This window comes from Hakea prostrata, chromosome 8 (assembly GCF_041222555.1).
Source record: "Hakea prostrata isolate BN-2017 chromosome 8, UWA_Hpros_2, whole genome shotgun sequence".
Taxonomy (NCBI): Eukaryota; Viridiplantae; Streptophyta; class Magnoliopsida; order Proteales; family Proteaceae; genus Hakea; species Hakea prostrata.
The window spans coordinates 18165559-18186256 of record NC_142607.1 but is presented as its reverse complement, the minus strand read 5'-3'; the positions used below and the strand labels follow the sequence as shown (position 1 = coordinate 18186256).

General features: G+C 35.7%; 1 protein-coding gene across 1 annotated transcript; it reads left to right on the top strand.

Moving 5' to 3' along the window:
• The first annotated feature begins 1294 nt into the window (after positions 1-1294).
• LOC149007354 (aldehyde dehydrogenase family 2 member C4-like) lies at positions 1295-9111 on the top strand. The gene is made up of 9 exons (XM_089165419.1): positions 1295-1471; positions 5257-5399; positions 6436-6819; positions 7202-7291; positions 7413-7586; positions 7677-7814; positions 8052-8189; positions 8288-8349; positions 8485-9111. The coding sequence occupies exons 1-9, from the start codon at positions 1366-1368 to the stop codon at positions 8756-8758; spliced, it is 1509 nt and encodes a 502-aa protein (XP_089021545.1). The 5' UTR covers positions 1295-1365; the 3' UTR covers positions 8759-9111.
• Positions 9112-20698: the final 11587 nt, after the last annotated feature.

The window sequence follows — 20698 nt, the reverse complement described above, 5'->3', positions numbered from 1 at the left end:
AATCTTTAATTAATATGGGAATATGAATCACTATACTGAGGTGGTTGAGATCTTCAATTGGAAGTATTGTCTATTGGGTAATGGACAAAAAATATCCCGATAGAGTTTTTTTTTTTTTTAGACTTTAAATTAGTTTGCTCTTAAATCTTCACCACTGCCTTTTAACATATCTACATATAAATGCACGTATATGAGAAACCAATCATGCTAAGTATTATTTTATTTCATAAATGTTGAAATCAATAATTGATGTTTATAACATTGGCTATTTGTTGATTACCTAAAAAAAAAAGAAGCTATTTGTTACCCCTCCACCCGAAAAAAAAAAAAGATTTATTCTATTCTTAAGAGTACTGCTTAACCTAAATAACAATAAAATAATTATTTTATTTATGTCATTCTAATGAGGGGAAAAACTTCTAATGTACAAAGCAATACATTTTTTTTTTATGTAGACTCATTGGATCAAGGGTCAAAATTAAGGCTTGTATAAAATTTAGTATGAAGCTAAATATCAAGATAAAAGTTAGGGTCAGGATTATGACCAAAATCAATGTCAACATGAAGGCCAAAATCAAGGTTAAGATGAAGACTAAAGTTAGGGTTAGTATTAGGGTCAGAATGAGACAAACAGTAATTTCAGGTCTGGTCCTGATTTAGAGCCATTATATTTTAGCTTTGACCTGCTGCTGCCCTCATGGCTTGCCTGCCCTCATGGCTATAATGTTGAATCTAAGCTCTATTCAAACTCAAAGCAGGACAAACGGGTTAAGACTACTAGGGCCAAACTTGCAATTACGGACTTTGTTTGGGTCCTGCGCACGTCAGATCGGAATTTCGGTCTAAATTTCAATCTCGACCATTGAAATTCAACGATCGAAATTTAATTTTGACAAAGATTTCGAATTTAACGATTTGAAATCTAAACTTACCCATTATCCCTATGACCCAAGCAAAATGATGGAGTTAGAAATGTGTGCTCCTAAGCATGAAGCCTCCTAGTCATCCGTGGTTGACTGGTATGAACCATAGTTGACGTCCCAATCCCTTAAAGATAGAAATAGATAGATTGTTACTTGTGCTGTGATTGTTATTTAGGTTTTTCACTTGTTTTTATTTATATATTTATATACATGGAGATTTGTTACTTGTGCTGTGATTGTGACAGCATGTAACCGAACACACCGGTGACCTTCGTATGGTTTTTTTGTTTGTTTATATTGAAACCGTCATTTTCTGACTATTTATACAGCAAGGCGGAGCAGAGCTCCAATCACCATTTCCCAGTAGCGAACACCTCCTCCTCCTCCTCCTCCTGATTTTCTGTTTTTGAAGACGAGCAGAAATTTCCACGGAAACAGATCGATGGCGGCGGTAGATAGCAACGGCAACTCAGGAAATCATTTCGAGATCTCGAAAATCAAGTTCACCAAGCTCTTCATCAATGGAGAATTCGTCGATGCCGTTTCAGGTTCTTCATCTTCTTCTCCCTTTCTATCGTTCAATTTTGCAGGTTTTTTTTAATGCTTTTCTCAGTTTCGTTTGATGTTATTTGATTCTTCTACCGCTTTTTCTCTGGTTCTAGTTCGTTCTGATTCGTTTTCTCTGTTTCTGCGTTCATTTCTATCTCTTCATCTTCTTGTCGGTGTTTTTCAAATCAAATTGTAATGTTTCTGATAAATTTGTCAAAAAACACTCAAAATATTTAGGATCTCGTGGAAATCAAATCTATAACTTTTTGTTCTCCGGATTCCCATCGATAAACCCAAAGCATGGCTCCAGCTGAAGAGCTGACCACTTGTTTTTTAGCTCCGTTTTAAAGGTTTTCCCATCTTCCTGTCCAAAGCTTTTTAAATTAATTGTTTTGCAGCAGCTACAGTAAAGTAAGTAACCGCTCTGTCTCTCTCTGTGAGAGATGTAAATTCTATTTTTATTTACTAAAAACAAGAAAGAAAGAGAGAGAGTAAATTATATGGGTCAGTGGCTTGGAGCAGAAGGTTCTCGCATTTAAAGGTCAAATGCATGGGTCTCACTTGGTGATTTGCAATAAATGTACACTGGCTATAACGAACTTTCAGATCTTGATTGAGATTTCGATCTCGAACTATTTCACAGTATATTTCTGCGCATTAATTGTACAGCATTGAAATTAAACCCCAAATGTATATGATCCAGGGCACCGTATCATGTTGATGTTTCCACGTCCTCCATCCTCATAGGTAAAGAGTAGTATTATTTTCACGTCACTTTGTCATTCGACACAAATCATTACAAAAGAGATGCATTCAAAGGTAGGATCCTTCTTGAATGTGTCGTGAAGAAATGTGAAAATAATATTATCTTCCTTTTTCGAAATTAAAGGATCAAAATGATAAGATTCAACCATGAGTAAATATTCCAACTAAATAACATTTATTAGATTTTATCCTAACTTTTAAGTTGAAGTATTCTATATATTTAAATCTTATAATTCATTTCCAGGAAAAAATATTGAAAATCCCTCATTTAGGGAAGGAGATTAAAAAAAAGGATAATTATTATTGTCCTCCTGTATTTTGATTTTATTATTCTGTATTCTCTGTACTTTTCAAAATTACTAATTCCACCTTTAACTTTATCTACAATTACTATTGCCCCCTACCCTTAAGTTTAGTTTACCGATGATGTGGATTCTTTATATTTTCTCAAAAACCCCAAAGTACCTTTATACTTATTTCTTACTTATTTATCCTTTTATCAAGTTACAATAATGCCCTTAATTAACTGTGGAGAAAAAAGTAACTATAATTCGTTTTGTTCTAATAATAATAATAATAACCACCAAATAAGGAAATAATGATTGATTAAAATTCAAATAAAAACCGAAGAGGAAGGAAAATTGAATTCAACTCAAATTTGAAACTGAATATCACCTAAGGGTCTGTTTGGTTACATGAATCCAAAGATTTCAAATCTCTAGATTCATGAATTTGAGAATTATACTCATTTGGTTGTAAAAATCTCTAGATTCACGAAATCTAGAGATTCACATTTTTACACTAAAAATGTGAATCTGTAAAAATGTGAATCTCTAGATTTATGGGTAAGGGGTGAAATCCAGAGATTTCGAAAAAGCTACACATTTGCACATTCAAAAAAAATCACGTCGATCAAATAGTTTTTTTGGATGAATTAACAGATTTCATTCCACAACCAAACATTTAATTTTATAAATTATGACTCCATAGATTTGAAATCTCCAAACTAATGTAACCAAACAGGCTCTAAAATATTTTCAAAATAAATGAAGTTTAGTGAAGATGGGAAACCAAATTGAATTTGGATTTTGCTCATTTTTTTTAAATTCAAAATAAATGAAATTTAGTGAATGCGATAAACCAAATTGGATTTGGATTTTACCCATTTCTTTAATTCAAAATAAATGAAGCTTAGTGAAAGCGGGAAACTAAATCGGATTTGGATTTTGCCCATTTCTTTAATTCAAAATAAATGAATTCAAAACAAATGAAGTTTAGTTGGGAAATCAAATCAGATTTGGATTTTGCCCATTTTATTAATTCAAAATAAATGAAGTTTAGGGTAAAATTGACATTTAATCTGATTTTTATAAATGGGGTAGTATTGTCTTTTGATTTCTTAATTTTAATGGAGGGCAAATTAAACATTACATATTCAAATTTAACGGCTACTTAATACCGTTATGAGAAAGGAGGCAACAGTAATTTCGTAAAGAATAGAGTTTTATTAGTAATAAAATCAAACTAGAGGGCAACAGTAATTATCCCTTAAAAAAATAATAATATGCACATCTTATGCAAATTAAGGATTCCATGAATGATGTTTATCTGCCAGGTTTTCTTGAAATACTCTTTTGATGGTAATTAGAGAGAGACACTACATTTAAGTTCACACGCCGCTTGGCCATGCCTCAAATTGCGAAAAGTGACACATTTCTGTTTTATTCTTGGTTTGCGTTTTCTCTATTTTTTTTTTAAAGTTTTTAAAATGCTGTTGTTCCTGTCTTATTAGTTTGGATCCAAAATATATTTAATTTAAAATGAAATTAAAATAGAATTTGATAATAGCATATAAGCTAGGGGCCCACCTTGCCGTGTTGCTTAGCGTTTTGGATTACTTGATAAATGATTCTCTTTCGTTTATTTGAAGTTATTTAATGGTTTTTGTTACTTCATTTATTCTCATCTCTTGCTGCCCATATCAGTCTTCCCCATGCATTACCTGGTCAAGTGAGTGAATTCAAAATACAAAAAATTGGCTGAATCATGGTGGAGCTGGTCTTGCTATAATAATCGGTAAATTAGATTATTGAGTTAGAATGAACACATGAATCACGAATAAAGTGGTGTATTATGTCTACAGATAAATTTTTATTTTTTATTTTTTATTAGAGATTTTCAATCAATTTTCAAAATGACATCACAAAAATCATTACCCAAAACCCTAGGAGGAAAATTTCAAATTTAACAGAGACCAAACTGTCTGTTTCTATGATTAACCTAACGTATTAAATCACTAAGGTCATCCATTAGAAGAAATCGTTATGTGTCTAATTATGAAATTAGAGCACGCATCACTCGAGTAATACTATATAGAAAAATTAAACATAAACTTTTTTTGTGTAAAAACCTTCAACACCGAATTTGCCTTTGGTTAAGGGTCTGTATTTTTTTTATTGGTACTGAGGTTCATCTGGGCCAACTTGCGCGCACTTCGATTACATCCTCAGGGGATGCTTGTCGTCTGCAATGGCCCAACCCATGCCCTCTCCACAGTATGGATTTTACCATTTTACTAACCTTGCATTGACAGTTAAGAGTCTATGTAGATTCCACAATAATGACATAGGCCATGGAAAGTTTGATAATATATTTATGTACATAAAGATAAGCTGTCCTCCTCAATATTGATTATATTCCATTATCAACCCACACTAGCCTATCAGACAAGTTAATATTCAACCAGACCTGACTAGACCTGACTGGTCAAACAAGTTAAACCAACTTTAAGAACACTTGACTCGTGAATCATGAACCATGAACCATGAACCATGAACCATGGAATACGTTGGAGAGACCCAAAACCAGAGGCTGAAAAATAATTTTTTATTAGAATGGAATTTAGGGTTGAGATGGTTTCAACATCATTGATTAGAGTTGGGAATCTTTTGGTTAGACGTGTTAAACTATGGTTTGCGTCCCCTCTAATCATGGGTTATTCTTTTTTAATTGGAATTAGGAAATACTTTTGAAACGGTCGATCCACGAAGTGGGGAAGTAATAACGAGGGTAGCTGAAGGAGACAAAGAAGACGTTGACTTGGCTGTTAAGGCTGCTCGAGAAGCTTTTGACCATGGAAAATGGCCTCGCATGTCTGGCGTTGTAAGTTTCTCTCTCCCTTCCTTCCTTCCAATTTTCTTTTCTTCTTGAGTTCTTTCATAATTTTGATGTATAGAGATTCAAAATAGGCTTGTGTTGGGCCTGGCCCACGGTTACTGGGCCAAGCTTGCACCCAAACCCATGCCAGTTAATCTTCTATTCTTCTTTAAATTTTAATTTTTTTTTTAACATTTAATTTGATGTGTAAGAGGGAAGAAACCCTAACTCCGTATCTTATTGAAACCCAAAATAATATTGGGTGGGCCTGGCCCACAGAGACTGGGCCAAACTTGCACCCTTACAAATGCTGGCCCAGTCCATGAGTTGAAATCCAAACCCATGCCTTATTAGAGTCCAAATAGGCTTGGGTGGTGGGCCTGGCCCACGATGACTGGGCCAAACTTGCACCATTGCGAATGTTGGGCCCGTTTATTAGCTTCAAACCCATACCTCATTAGGGCCCAACTAGGCTTGGGTGGGCTGGGCTCAGGTCACTGGACCAAACTTGCACTCTCTTTTTTCTTTTATCCATTGTTTACCATGTAAGTATGTAATTTCTTTTGGCCTCGATTGAGCCTTTTGGTCTGTTAAGGCCTTTGTCTTTGAGTCGAGATCCTCCACCCGTCAGGGTAGAGGGTCTACGTTCTCCTCACACCTTTTCATCACACAGTTAGGGCCCACCGGGAATTCCATTTGTGATTAAAGATGTCAATACTCAGAGGTGGGCTGCACCCCTAATGTGTGGTGGAGAAATTGTGAGAGGAGGAAGCATAGACCTCTACACTAACAAGTAGTATTATCACTTAGAGGTAGGTCCCACTCCTAATGTGTAGTGGAAAAATTGTGAGAAAATGGAGCATAGACCTGTACACTGACAAGTAGAATTCCAGACTCTCTCTTTTATCAATGGATGGCACAAGGCACATAGAGGGACAAGATGATAAGAATTGTGCCACTTAGGCTTTTCTCTGTTATCACTTGATGTACATTCTTCAATTGTGATAGTATATCTAACTCTTGTGTCTTGGTGAATTTGCAGGAGAGGGGAAAGCTAATGATGAAATTAGCTGACTTAATAGATCAAAATGTAGAAGAATTGGCAGCATTGGATGCTAGAAATGGTGGGAAATTGTTTGGTATTGGAAAAGTGTTGGACATCCCTACTGCTGCTGACACTTATCGTTATTTTGCTGGTGCTGCTGACAAGATCCACGGGGAGACATTGAAGATGTCAAGGGAGCTTCAAGGCTACACCTTGCGTGAGCCCATTGGTGTTGTTGGTCATATTATTCCTTGGAACTTCCCTTCTGTAATGTTTGCCATGAAGACTGCCCCTGCCTTGGCTGCTGGCTGTACCGTGATTGTTAAGCCTGCTGAGCAGACTCCACTCTCTGCTCTCTTCTTTGCACATCTTTCTAAGCTGGTAAACCACAAACTTCACTTCCCCCTCTAATCTGTGAGACAATCTGAGACTAAAAGATTTGATTTAAAATATTCAATCAGTCCCAGAGTTTTTTTGCATGTTAGTTTAGTACCTAACATTTGATATTACAGTCAAGATGTCACAACATGGGTTTAAGTGACAGACTACCATCTAGAGTAAGTCGAACACCTTCAAGAAATGACCTAGATCATTAAGCCAACCTTGCATGCAACACGTTAAAATGCTTGATTAACATGTTCCATCAGTTCAGTTTTTGGTGCATCAGTGAAGCAGCTATAAAAGAGAGTGTGCTCACACAAATTTAATCTTATGCTACTGCGTTCACTAGATTTTCTTAATCACTTCTTCTTTCATGGATCAGGCTGGAATACCTGATGGAGTGGTAAATGTTGTTACTGGGTTTGGCCGTACAGCTGGTGCTGCCATTAGCTCTCACATGGATGTTGACAAAGTAACATCTCTTTTCACTTTATAAACTGTAGATATAGAAAAGCTAGTTCTTTTGGGTCCAAAAATAGGAGATACATTTGGTTGATATCCAAGTGTTTGTTCTGGTGATTGATTCTATTCAGGTCAGTTTTACGGGATCCACAGATGTTGGACGATTAGTTATGCAATCTGCAGCAAAAAGCAATTTGAAATCTATAACACTTGAATTGGGTGGGAAGTCCCCACTTATAATTTTCGATGATGCTGATGTAGAGACAGCTACTGATCTTGCTCTCATGGGTATCTTATTTAACAAGGTAAACTTTTCTTTGCTAAATTCTAGTTAATTCTCTCAGCTAGTAAACCTAGTTCAGTAATTTAATCTCACAGATTGGATCAATGTTCAGGGAGAAATCTGCGTAGCAGGTTCTCGAGTCTTTGTCCAAGAAGGGATTTATGATGAATTTGTTAAAAAGGTAGCAGAGAAGGCAAAGACATGGGTGGTTGGTGACCCATTTGATCCTCGTACTCAACAAGGTCCCCAGGTAAGGTTTTACCAGTTCCTAATATTTTTCATTCCACAAATCAAAAGAAAAAATGTTGATGACTATCTTTGGATCAGTTAAGATACTCCATTGGGTTCAGTTCCCCTGTTTAAGCAGCTTTTTCTTTAGATTCACATTGGTTTGCAGCATGATCTAATACATTACATGAGATCTACAGGGGACCCTAAATAAGAGACCCAAGTATCATATTCTGACCTCTCACCTTGTGTTCTTCAGGTTGATAAGAGGCAATTCGAGAGAGTCCTTTCATACATTGAACATGGCAAGAACGAGGGAGCCACCTTGTTAACAGGCGGAAAAGCATGCGGCGACAAGGGCTATTACATTGAACCAACCATTTTTACAGATGTGAAGGTGATAAGTTTATCATCTCTCTTAATTATCATGAATTAAGGAATCCAAAGCCTATGACTAAAACTGATTTTTTGGATCATGATTGCTGACAATTCCAGGACGATATGACAATAGCAAGGGATGAGATATTTGGACCTGTGATGTCTCTCATGAAGTTCAAGTAAGTTTCTCCTTTAATCACTTCCAGGCATAAGAAGATATCATTTCTTCTTGAAGACACTCTTGATGACAGCAACTGAGTTAGATGTTCAATCTCTTGAACATGTCTGAGTTTCTTCTATTGTACAAACTGTAGGACTGTTGAGGAGGCGATTCAGAGAGGGAACAGCACCAGGTATGGCCTAGCAGCTGGAATAGTGACCAAGGACTTGAATGTTGCCAACACTGTGTCAAGATCAATTCGTGCTGGAGTGATTTGGATAAACTGTTATTTCGCTTTCGATAGAGACTGTCCTTATGGTGGATATAAGATGAGTGGATTTGGTAGAGACAATGGATTGCATTCCCTTGAGCAGTATCTGCAAACCAAGTCTGTTGTAACTCCCATTTTCAATTCTCCATGGCTCTAAATCAGGACGGATTGGCCCTATCCCTATCCCTGATTGGCCCTAATCATGTCCCTATCCCTAATCAAATTTGAATCATATACATAATTGATATGCATAATACAACTTTTATGAATTTTGAGTATAACCTATTGATCAATTTGAACCATCTAACATATAATAATATTGGTCTATTACAAACACATATATAGTTAAGAGGTTAACAAATGCAATTTGATGTTAATGTCTAGAGTTTGATACTTTTAATTATTCTAATTTTAAAATATGTTTTATTAATATATAAGATGTCACACCCCACTCGACGGTATCAGACCCGCCCCGACAAACCATGGGTGTAATCCATAGCCACAAGATCCCTAGTCACACTATCAGTAATAAATAAGATACATAAACCCATAATCAAGAGCTAATAGAGAAATTCAATATTAATTAAAGAAACAAAGTTCCAAAATCTGTGAATGAATACTGAATGAATCAAATAAGAATGTATTAGCGGAAGCAAAATTATCAAAAATGTGTCTCATCAAGTTTTCTTATTGTCTTTCAACAGTTTAGGGTATTCTATCTCAAAACCCTCAATTAAAAGAGTCATTCGTCGCCCTATCCGTGCGCCGGACAACCTGGACTCTCTTCCCATCAATGGGTGTCGTAAGAGCATTCCATGCACCCGCAAGAAGCTTCGTGTTCATGATGACTATGTCCCAATGGCATATCCAATATCTCTTCAGAGGTATCCTCCCATGCATAGGGAATTTCTCATGTTTCTGTAAAGGCATCTAAAGAAAACACAGGAAATCCACAAAGATTCAATAAGACAATAGTTCCATAGATATACCACAATCACATAGTAAGCAAGAAATTGAAAATATGAAATGCTAAATTATGAATGCATAGAAGAATTTTGCTAGGTGAGTCTCTATTTAGGCTAATATGTTTTAAGATATAACACTAGACTTCCTCTGGGCAAGTTTTGTCACTCGATCCCTCAACAGATTGGTTACTTTTGTTGGGATCCCGAGTAAGGGGTACGGTCCTCGTCATCAACCATGGCTGGGATACAGGTCCACATTTTCTCACCCCTACAACCATTGGTCTGAGTACTTGCACATGTCGGAGATTCTAAACCCAATGCAAAGTCATATGGTCACACACTACATGTAGTCTAGATACCTTTCCTCATGATTAGTGCCATTTTGGTCTAGGTTACTTTCACACCTAGGAATGTAAATCCTCACGGACTAATTACCTCTGTTGGACATCATTCCTTAACCCTATGGTCTTACATATATTGTTGGGACGAATGTCTCTCATGTCTTCTCACTACACCTAAGTCGTCTTTTGGATGCCGATGAATCCAACCTTAACAAATGCAACCCTACTGTCTGTATGATAAATAGTAGGCCATTGTGTCTCCACACATGTTGATTACCTATGTTGGATGCCCACTAGACTACATCACTGTTATCACGGATCACCCAGCTTTAATACTCCTCTCGAAAGGGTTGTAGTGTGTAAGGGTATCCTAACCATGCATCTAGACCTCTTAATCATGAAGGACAACAACTATGATAATGTTGGTGGCATTAGAGAACAGTGTCTCATACCACAACCCATGATATTCCAAGTTGGGAGCACGCCACCCCCCCCCCCCCAATTTTTAAAAAATCTATACTAATTCGCTTATTTTTCTAATTTTTATATTAATTTCCTTAATTTTTTCTAGTTTTCTCTCTTCCTACATATAAAATGTCACTATTTGCCCCCCCCCCAATATTGTGATTAAAGGTAAAATAATGGGTATAAATGCCATTCCTAATTAAAAGCTAACTCCTCAATCCCTATTTATTCTCCTTTCTCTTCTCTCTCATCTTTTCTTCCTATTTATTCTCTTCTCTTTCTATAAACGTGGGTTAAAGGAAATTTTTGGAAAAAAAAGTCTTATTAGGTATTCAAAATGTCATTCCTAATTAGAAACTAACTACTCAATCCCTATTTTCTCCTATCTCTTCTTCCTAATTATTATCTTTCCTTTCTATAAGAGTGGGTTAAGAAAATTTGGAAAAAAATCTACTCCACAATTAGGTACTCTTTCTCAATTTATTTATTGTTTCTCTTTTTTTTTTTGTGATTCTTTTTATTTGATTTTATATTCTATGTTTCTTTATTTCTTCTACAATTTTTGTTATTTGATTTTGTATTGAGAATAAAATGTCTATAGTAAGGTAATTAATTACCATTGGTTTGCATCTCTTACCTAAAAAAAAAATTGGTTTACATCTCCTACCAAAGAAAATTTTGGCTTGCATCTAACTTTTTAAGGTTGAAGTCATGTGTACATATATTTTTTTGTATTGTTGCTTTAATTTATCAATATTTTTTCAAAAAAAAAAATCATTATCAATAATTTACCTTTTATTCAAATATGTGTGTGCCCCACAAAATATATGTGAGTCTATTCCTTAATATAATAAAATAATTTAGAAGTGGGACCCCAATGGGTCTTACAAGGCCCACACAATATGTATGGCAAAAAAACATTAGTGCTTCCCCAACGGGAAGGTTGTCTGGCTTTTATTCTTCGGCCCCCTTAATATTGAATTCTGGGTCCCTTGGCTTGGAGTACCAAGCCAAGTAATTTTCAATTTATAGTCACATTATTCAACAGCATTTTACAAAAGAAGTAAAAAGCAATAATCATTAATCACAACTCATAATCATCGAGTAACAAAGCAAAACAATGGCTACCACAAAATATAAAGGCACTAATAGGCTTCGAACAAATATCGAATCATCATAATAAGCAATTAGTTAAATATGCAATTGTGTCCTATCAGAAGATCCCATAAAACCCCTAGTTTAAGAAAGTTCCATTAGAGTCTGGAACTCAAACTGAGCAAAGACAACTTCAGCACAGCCTCTGGAAACCAGCCGGTTGGCTAAGGCAGTTGGTTAAGTTGATTGACCGCTTCAGTCTAGAGTGGAATTCCAAGTTCAAAATTCACACTTTTAATTAGTCATCCTTGATCTGATTTTGGGTTAATTCCAATCTCAACCACGTCCTTAGAACTTTAGAGAAGCCACTTAAACTACAGATCTCAAAAGGGAATAATTTATATCTACATCATTTTCTTCAATAAGATCTGCCATTAAATCGGATATAGAATTCAGGCATACTCCTTGAAAAAAAAAAAAAAAAAAAAAAGAGGATGGATCGTACTGGCGATCCCCCCCCGGGTTGCCGGATTTTAGGGATCGCCGGTACGATCCATCCTCTTTTTTGTTTTTTGTTTTTGTTTTTGTTTTTGTTTTTGTTTTTTTGTTTTGTTTTGTTTTGTTTCAAGGAGTATGCCTGAATTCTATAGAATTCACTTGTCTCACCTTCACTATTGATTGTTTAACCATATGAATTCTCTGTCACCTTATGTCCTTCAAACCTGAAATACGGGACTTACTCATGCTGCCCTTCCATCGGTATGGACTCTAGGCCTTTACACAGCCGTTGACAAACGATTTTTCTTCAGTAGTTTAGGAGATAGGCACCTTTAACTTTACTCCATTACTTAGCTTCTGTTTTCGTTAGAGAGTTATCACCATAGATATACAGTGTTGTGCCTCACCGACTTTTCCACGGGGCTTTTAGCATTTGTATATCTTATGGTTATCTTCTCAGACTAGTCATCAGGGATTATTATATAATACTGGCCGTCACTGACAACAGAGGCACGACTGTAGGCATGCTTTACGGTTATCCAGTCCGAAGATAAGAAAGAAAGAAAATGAATAACAAACTCATACTAGGTATTTTACTCCAAGCCCATCCTAAAAGTTTAAGGAAAGGAACTTACTGAAGGAGGCAGTAGCCTTCTCCTTATCTTATGCCGTTGGTCTTCAGTGCTCAGAGGAGGCGAAGAGAGAACATTAGAGAACTCAGAATTTTCTAACAAAAGTCTTTAATTGCTTATACTCATTCTATCCTCTTACAAGTACATAAGCTCGCTTATATAGGCGAGGAAAGTAAGTTGAAATGCAAACTCAAATTAAAGCAAATTAAGTGAAAGAAAAGGCAAATTTACATCCTGTGGCTGGCAGGCTCTTGCGTAAATCTGGGTGCCTTTATGTCGCCATCATAAAGGAGACGTGTTAAAAACACGTTAAAAAGGAATCTTTTAGATATACATCACATCAGATATCAACGTGTTTTGCAACTTTATCCGTCAAAATATCTGGTGACGTCATCTTCCTCAAAAAGTGAGACTAATCTATGCGTGGCATCTTCTCCTACCTCTGAAAGAAATGAGGTGGCTTCACAGCTTTGTTGCACGAAAAGCTTATTCTTCAACTTTCTCTTGGTTTTTGCCAAGTATCTTTTGAGTGGATGTACCACCTTCTTCAGCTTTGACTTCAGAGGTTTTTTATTTGGAAGGTTTAGCCTCACGTTAAATTGTATGGCATTCATTGCTTTGTAGTAGAGGAGGGTCCACCATCTTCCGCCATTATCTTCTTCATCTGCTCGAGCATCGTGTCTATTGACTTGACATATGCTTCCATCTTTGAGTATCCTAGTATTTCAGCCTGGGCAAATTGTTGGGCTGGATCGCTCTGGACAATCTGCTGGACCGGTTCTTGGGTTTTCCGGTTTTTCTGCTCGAAGGCCTTATGAATTTGGGCCTCATTCATCTGGAGGAGATCTTTTGCCTTGAGAAGACATGTCATCATATCAAAGTTTTCTCGTTCAAGCTTTTGGTTTTTGATTCTCAAGGAATTAACTTCTTCTACCAGCCTTGAGCACTGGGCTCTGCTAGTATCTAGACCTTTAACCAGGTCTTGCATCTCCATCTTTGTGACGGAACATTCATCACAAGCAACGAGTGCTCCCTTGAAATCTTTCTGATCTGCTCTTTCAATCTTTGGATCTTTGTAAAAGTTAACTCCAACTATCCTTCGGGCACAGTCGAACGCTTGTCCCAAATCTACAAATCTACAAATCCTTGGTACAAAGGATTTTTGAAATCTTTAATACACATTGCCACATCAGACCATGATGTATAAACACCAGGCATTTTCCCTTTCATCACCACATAGTAGCGATATCTTGTCTGGGATTTTGATTGTGACATGTTCATCTGGTAACACAAACTGTTCATTGCCGTGGCAAAATAATCTCTTTTGTTTTTATCTGCAGGAGTCTGGACCACTTGATGGTGTGATATCCAGAGGTTATCTAGAACAACTTTATCTTCTGGTCCAACTTCAAGTAGGTTCTTGAATTGGAATCTTGGGTCAATGGTGAACAAATAGTTCTAACCGAATTGACATCTTTTCGGGACGTGTTTCTCCTTCAAATTTGGAGAACTGATCTTGATAATTTTTTATCTTTAGTGGTCTGTCCCACTGTATTTTTGATTGCTTCATTGAGCATCTTATCTTTCGCCTTGGATGACGAATCTTTTTCTTTAGCTGGATCAGTCATCTAGATCATGATCAGAACAAAGATCAGAATCATGTAAAAAGATCTGTTCATCTATTGCAATATTCTGAGAACATGTTATTCTGGACAAATAATTTGCAATAAAATTATCAAATCCTTTGACATGCTCAAACTTAATATTGAAACCTTTATTAACTACTATGTCTCGAAACACGAGCCATCTTCTCTGAGAAATCTTATTTTCATTTAAATTTTTGTAAAATTTAACTATGGCTTCACAGTCAATGCGAATCATGAACTTCTTATTTTGCAGAAAGAACTCGAATGCTTCAAGTCCTTTTATAACTGATTCAACTTCAAAATCTATAGCAGCAAGGGTCTTATTTTTATGTATCCCTGATGCATATCTACATAATACATCAGTATTCTTAGTAGAATACTCATTGGGTCTAATCTTAAGGATTGCTCCCCATCCTTCCTGAGAACCGTCAGTTTCAACAACATGAAACCAATATTCTTTAGGATATCTCATAGGCTGTACCTTTGAGATAAGTTCCTTAATCTTTTTCACTAAGGCAATATCTTGCTGATTGAATCTTCTTTCTCCTTTTTGTGATGTTTTCGCATAAAGAGGTCCAAGCATCTTTCCTAAATCCTTAATGAAGTCTCTAGCTTGGTTAACTAGTCCAATAAAGGATTTTATCTGGGTAACTCCTTCAAGTTTATCTGGAAATTCTAAGGCTTTCCTGGCAAGGTGGTCTTGTAATGACACAAGTTCTTTGCCTAAATTCAAGCCTAAGAATTTGATTTATCTTTTCCTATTTCCATTTTCTTTTTGGAAATAACTAGACCATGATCATGAAATAGCCTAAACACTATCAACAGATGTTGAAAATGGTCCTTTTCATTCTGGGAGTACAACCGAATATCATCTATATAGACAACTACAAATTTTTTGTAGGGTAAGAAAATTTGATCCATGCTTCTTTGAAACACAGAAGGGGCGTTTTTTTAACCCGAATGGCATAACTATCCACTCATAATGCCCTCTGCTTGTGACAAAGGCAGTCCAAGGAATGGAATCTTTGTGAACCATAATCTGATGAAAACCTGATTTTAAATCAAATTTACTAAAAATATTAGCTTTATCAATGTGAGCTATCAAGAAATCTCTTCTAGGGATATTATAAGCATCATCGACTGTATTATCATTAAGACGCTTATAATTTATCACCATCACCATTCTGCTTTTACCTATTTTCTTCTCTGATTCCTTATTAACAATAAAAGTAGTAGATCTATGAGGACTATCAGAATTTCTGATTAATCCAAGCTTTAAGAGTTCGTTTATATGTAAATCGAACTCTTCATCATCTTTAGTGTTATACATAGGAGTTCCTGTGACAATCCTAAGATCTGGGTTTTTTTTATCTCAAGCTTAATATAAGGCTTATCTTTTTCCCAATGTTCTAAGGAATTTATATCTTGTATAAACTTAGCCTTTTCAAGCTTTTCTACTATTTGTTTTATCTGGTTGTCAGTTGAAATGTTTAATCTTCTAAAATCTATGTAATCTGAATCAAGCTGATAGCAAGATTCAATTTCTCCATCATAATCTATATTTGCAATTTTACAGGATCCAGAGATCTTGCAGTTGTAGTGATTATCCTTCACCACGTTTCTGCGCGGATTCTGATGGGAAGGTAGAGTGGGTATGATTACACTCTGTCTAATGAGCTGAACACAATGTTTGTTAATGGTTAATGCACCATCCATTGCTAAAATAAAATTGAGGCCAATGAGTAGATCCCATGGCGAATCTCTAACAAGAACTGTTCCTAATTGTAACCATTGGCTTTGGCCACAATTTGTCTGAAAGCTAATGAGAGGGTTTTTCAGCTTTTTAGTTACTGAATATCCTATATTATCTATTCCTCTTGAAACTATGGGCGGTATTTCAACTAGGTCTGATGGATCAGTAAACCATTTGGTATTAATGGTAGAAACTGAACATCCAATATCTATGATTCCTTTGAGGTTGTATACCTTGTTTCTAACCTTTAATTGGCAGGCAACCTCAAGTTCTTTTAAATATGGTTTTAGCTGACATAACTGAACTTCCAACTTCCAGGTTTGAAGTGGAAGGGATATCTACATTTGTTGATCCGAATCCTCCTCTTCTCTATATATTTGGGCCAGGTTCATAATTTGGAAGAATAATGAACTGGACAATCTTTTCTCCTACAGTAATAGGTTTATCTAATTCTGAATGATTAAAGAAGAATATCTTTATTGGATCATCAAAGTCTGCATCAATAATGCCTCCAATAATAGTGATTCCTTGACTAGCAAAGGAAGATCTTTCTTTAATCATCATTCTAAATTTTGGGTTTATCTGGAATGTTAGATAGGTATCTACTTGTGTCATTGATCTAACAGCTAAGATATGGTCAACAGGGCTAAAGATGTCATATCCTAGACTGTGCTTCGTGGATTTTCGGGGAAGCATAGCAACTTTTGAAAACCATTTAACATCTGGATTTAAATTAATATCCTCAGTTTTGGCATTAAGGATATCAATCTGATCTTGTAATAATTCAATCTTGGTGGAATCTCGCTTAGTTTCTAATTCTATAATTCTAACATTTCTCTCTCTCTGTTCTACAAGGATTACAGAATTATCTAAACACTTATTGCATCTTTCTTCTAAGCAAGTTCTACATTGACATCTAACATCTAAGCCAGGGTATAATTTGCATAATGAGCATCTAATATGGAAACTTCCTGCTCTATGTTTCCATGTATGGTTATCTTTTTCACAACTTGATTTCATCATAGTAATGTTTACTAATTGATGAAACAAATCTGGCATACCTTCTTCACAAGAATTTTCTATATCTTCACATGGTATATCTATTGAGACAATACTATATACTTGACTCATTATCGACATTTCTTTATCTACAACAATTAAGCATTCATTGGTATTTTCTACCACTACAGCTCTTTTGCTAGTACTATTTACTAATTTGGGACAATCTTTAACTAAATGGTCTAAGGACTCACAGTTATAACAAGCTAATATGTTCTTATAGCTCCTCTGTGGATTATATCTTCTTGCATGTCTATCTGGATTTAAGAAAGGCTTCTTTCTTTTAGATCTTCTCATATACCAATCTTTCTTAGGTTTATAAACTCTAGGGTTCCATGTTTCACCGAAGTGTTTTTCTTCTTCATATTCATTATCATAATTTTTTCTTCTTCCAGTAAACCTTTTGTGTTGTCTCCTGGATCTTCGTCTATCTATATCCCATTCTCCATATACATGGGAGGTAAAAACATCTTTACAAAATCCATAGTTATCTCGCTGGAACTGCTGTTGGATTTGTATGAAAGTACATTCTTCCATAAGCTTATTCATGATATGTGTTATCCTTATTGACACATTATCAACGAGAGTGTCATTAGGCACTGGCTCCCAAGAATCTTTAATCTTTTGACCTAAGGGTCCTGGTAACTTTTGGAATAACTTGTTCATGATGGCTTGACTGAAAATATTACCACTTTGACTGGCATAATAGTAATATTCTCTCAAGAATCTCTTTATGTATCTATAGTTATAGAGGCTTAACTGTTCAAGGCTTGCTAAAGCTCTAAGTTGTAGCTTAGTTTGCATACTATTTGGACCTTGTCCAGTACACATCATATGCACAAAACTTGTAAAATTATAGGGATTTGTTCCCAAATCTAACATAGCCTTAAAATTTTGGGGGTATTCAACCTTGAATCTTTCCCAATTGGCTTTAACTATTTCTCCAAGAAATGTTTCAAGGTATCTGTACATATCATCTACGATCCATATCCTTTGTTCTTTGAAAAACTCATTGATTACTCCTTGTTTTCAAACTTCAAGGATAGTGTCCCACATCTGAGGATCATGGAATCCTAAATTTAAGAGTCTGCCATTCTGTGTAGCAACTCCTAGCTGTACAGGGTGTTCAATAGGCATTGGTTTTCCTCTAGGTCTAATCCTAGCTCCTGCTTCCATGCCTTCTAGCTAATAATCTACTTGTTCAACTTTTAGACGAGGTCTATCTCCCCATCTCATATCTGAATTAGCTGGACCATAAGGCTGATTAGGGTCAAAAGGTTTTCCTTGTGTGTTCATCCTTACGGTCTCAAAATTTATTTCTGAAGGGAAATCATCAAAATCAGGTTGGTTCATCCTGATTCTGGCTAATTCTACCAAAGTTATCTGATCTTCGGTATCATCTATAGATCCTGATTTATCACTATAGGATCATTCTTCTACTGTTTCCGCAGAATCCTTAAGGAATCTATCTAATCTTTCTGAGTCTTTAGGAGATACTTTACATCTTTCTACTGTTGTCTTCTTTTTCTCAGGTATCAATTCTTCAAAACTAATTCCGTATTTGGAATATAAAAGCTTTTCAGTATCTTTTATCATTTTGGTATCTTGCCTTAATAAGGCTCTTTCTCTTATTTGTCTGAGTCTAACCTCTGATATCATCAGACTCTATGGTCAAGTTCTTTTCTAATGTTAGACTCAGCATCATCTTCAACTTGGTTCATATTATTATCTATTGTATAGTTATGCAACTAGTACTTTAGTTCCCAAACCTTTTCTAGTTAAACCTTTTACTCCTATAATAATTATGCCTAGGTGTAAAATATTCATCTTCTTAGATCTTGCCAAATCTTGTACTGCTTTGTCAGAAAGCAAGTTGATAACTCCAACTTGTCTTCCTACAACTTCAAGGGACTATTCATGATAAGCTTGAATCAAGCTTGTATCACGAATAAATCTATTATGGGCATATAACTCTTGTGGACGTAATAAATCTAACCTCCTATTTCTAAAACTATCTATATTTTGGTCTACATCTATTACTTCTTCTAAGGACACGTTATGGTCATTAGGAGATCTAATCACTCTTTGGAGAATATTTCCAACAAAGGATCTTCTCCCAGAGGATTCATAACCCCTATTTCTAGAAGTTGATCTCTCGAGTGTATCTGAGCTTCCAGTAAATGGTCTGGTGAGACTCATTTCTTAAATCCTATCTTATAAACTTTTGGAGGTCGGTAATCTATGAAATCTCCTTTTAATGTTGTTTTTTCTCCGTCTACCTTTAGGTTTCTAAGAGAAGCATTAAGGGAGTCTAACTGACTGCTCAAGTCTGTAGGCAACTGGCTATTTCTGCTAGAATCTATAGTGGGGATCTTTGAGTTTTTCTCTGAAATTATCTTTAATAATTCTAAGATAATATTATTTTGGACAATAATTATCCTGTCTGGTATTCCAGCTGCAGTATATTTAGTAATTCCCACATTATCTGCAGTAAGTTGGCTAGTATAATCTTGCAATCTTTCAATTGCAGTGGTATAATCTCTATTTGGCACAGGAGTTTCTCCACTCATAATCCAAACAATCTCTTGGTTAAAGCTTCAAGCTGATCTGTTGGAATATGCTCTTTGAGCATGAGTGAATGTGAATGAAAATCATTCATATGGAGAGTTTGTGGAAATATGTGCATAGAATACCAATGGACTATTTGGTGATTCATTGCACTAAGAGAGGTCATGAATGAAGGGTTATGGGAATACCTATGGACTATTGGGTGTTTCATCTCCCAAGGAGAATTCATGAATGGAGGTTATGGGACCTTCTATTTCCTAACAACAAACTTCTCATTTCCCTAAGATATTTATGGAGGGTTTTGGGGACTCTTGATTTCCAAAGCTTTTCATTTCCATAACTTAATTCATTAAGTTTGCGGAATAATGACTATGGCTTTTCATCTTTCAAGCTAGTTAAAGAGACATAGAATTCCTCTATAAATAAGGATCCCCCCTTGGTGAAGATGGTGGTTGTGTTGTGTTTTCTTTTATGATTTAAGAAAAATGCTAAGTGTGTTTTAAGGGTCTTCTTAAAAACGATTTGTGAGTGTTGTCAATGATTTGAGTTTGGCTTCGAGTTTGGTTTCGTGTTTGAATCGTGTGGTGATAGAAGGAAGGCACTTGTCAAGTTCGTTGTTGCGATATACTTTGTGCTAAGTACATCGTTGTTTGTCGTTGTATCCTGGGAGACAAACATCCGTTGAATCCTCAAGCACACTGTGGAGGGGACGAATCTGTTTTAAGGAAAGCATCTGACGCGCCTCGACGGTTTTCCTTTACTCTTCTTTTTCGATTCAAGTACTATCATTCCAGATATTCTCTTAATTCTTTGATTCCCCTTATTATATTATCAATTTTTGGCTAACAATTGTTTCTAATTCTATTTTAGAATCAATAATTCTAATTTTCTGCTTAAAGTCTTCTGATTCATTTTCTCTCTAAAGACTTATCTTTTTTGCTTCATTTTCTAAACTTTCTAGGTTAGCCAAAGTTTGCTTTTCTATATCTGTAGGCTCCTTAATCTTCAACTGGGCAATTAATTCCTTAATTTCTTCTTTCGAAGGTAATTTGGAATAGTCAACCCTTGGTATCTT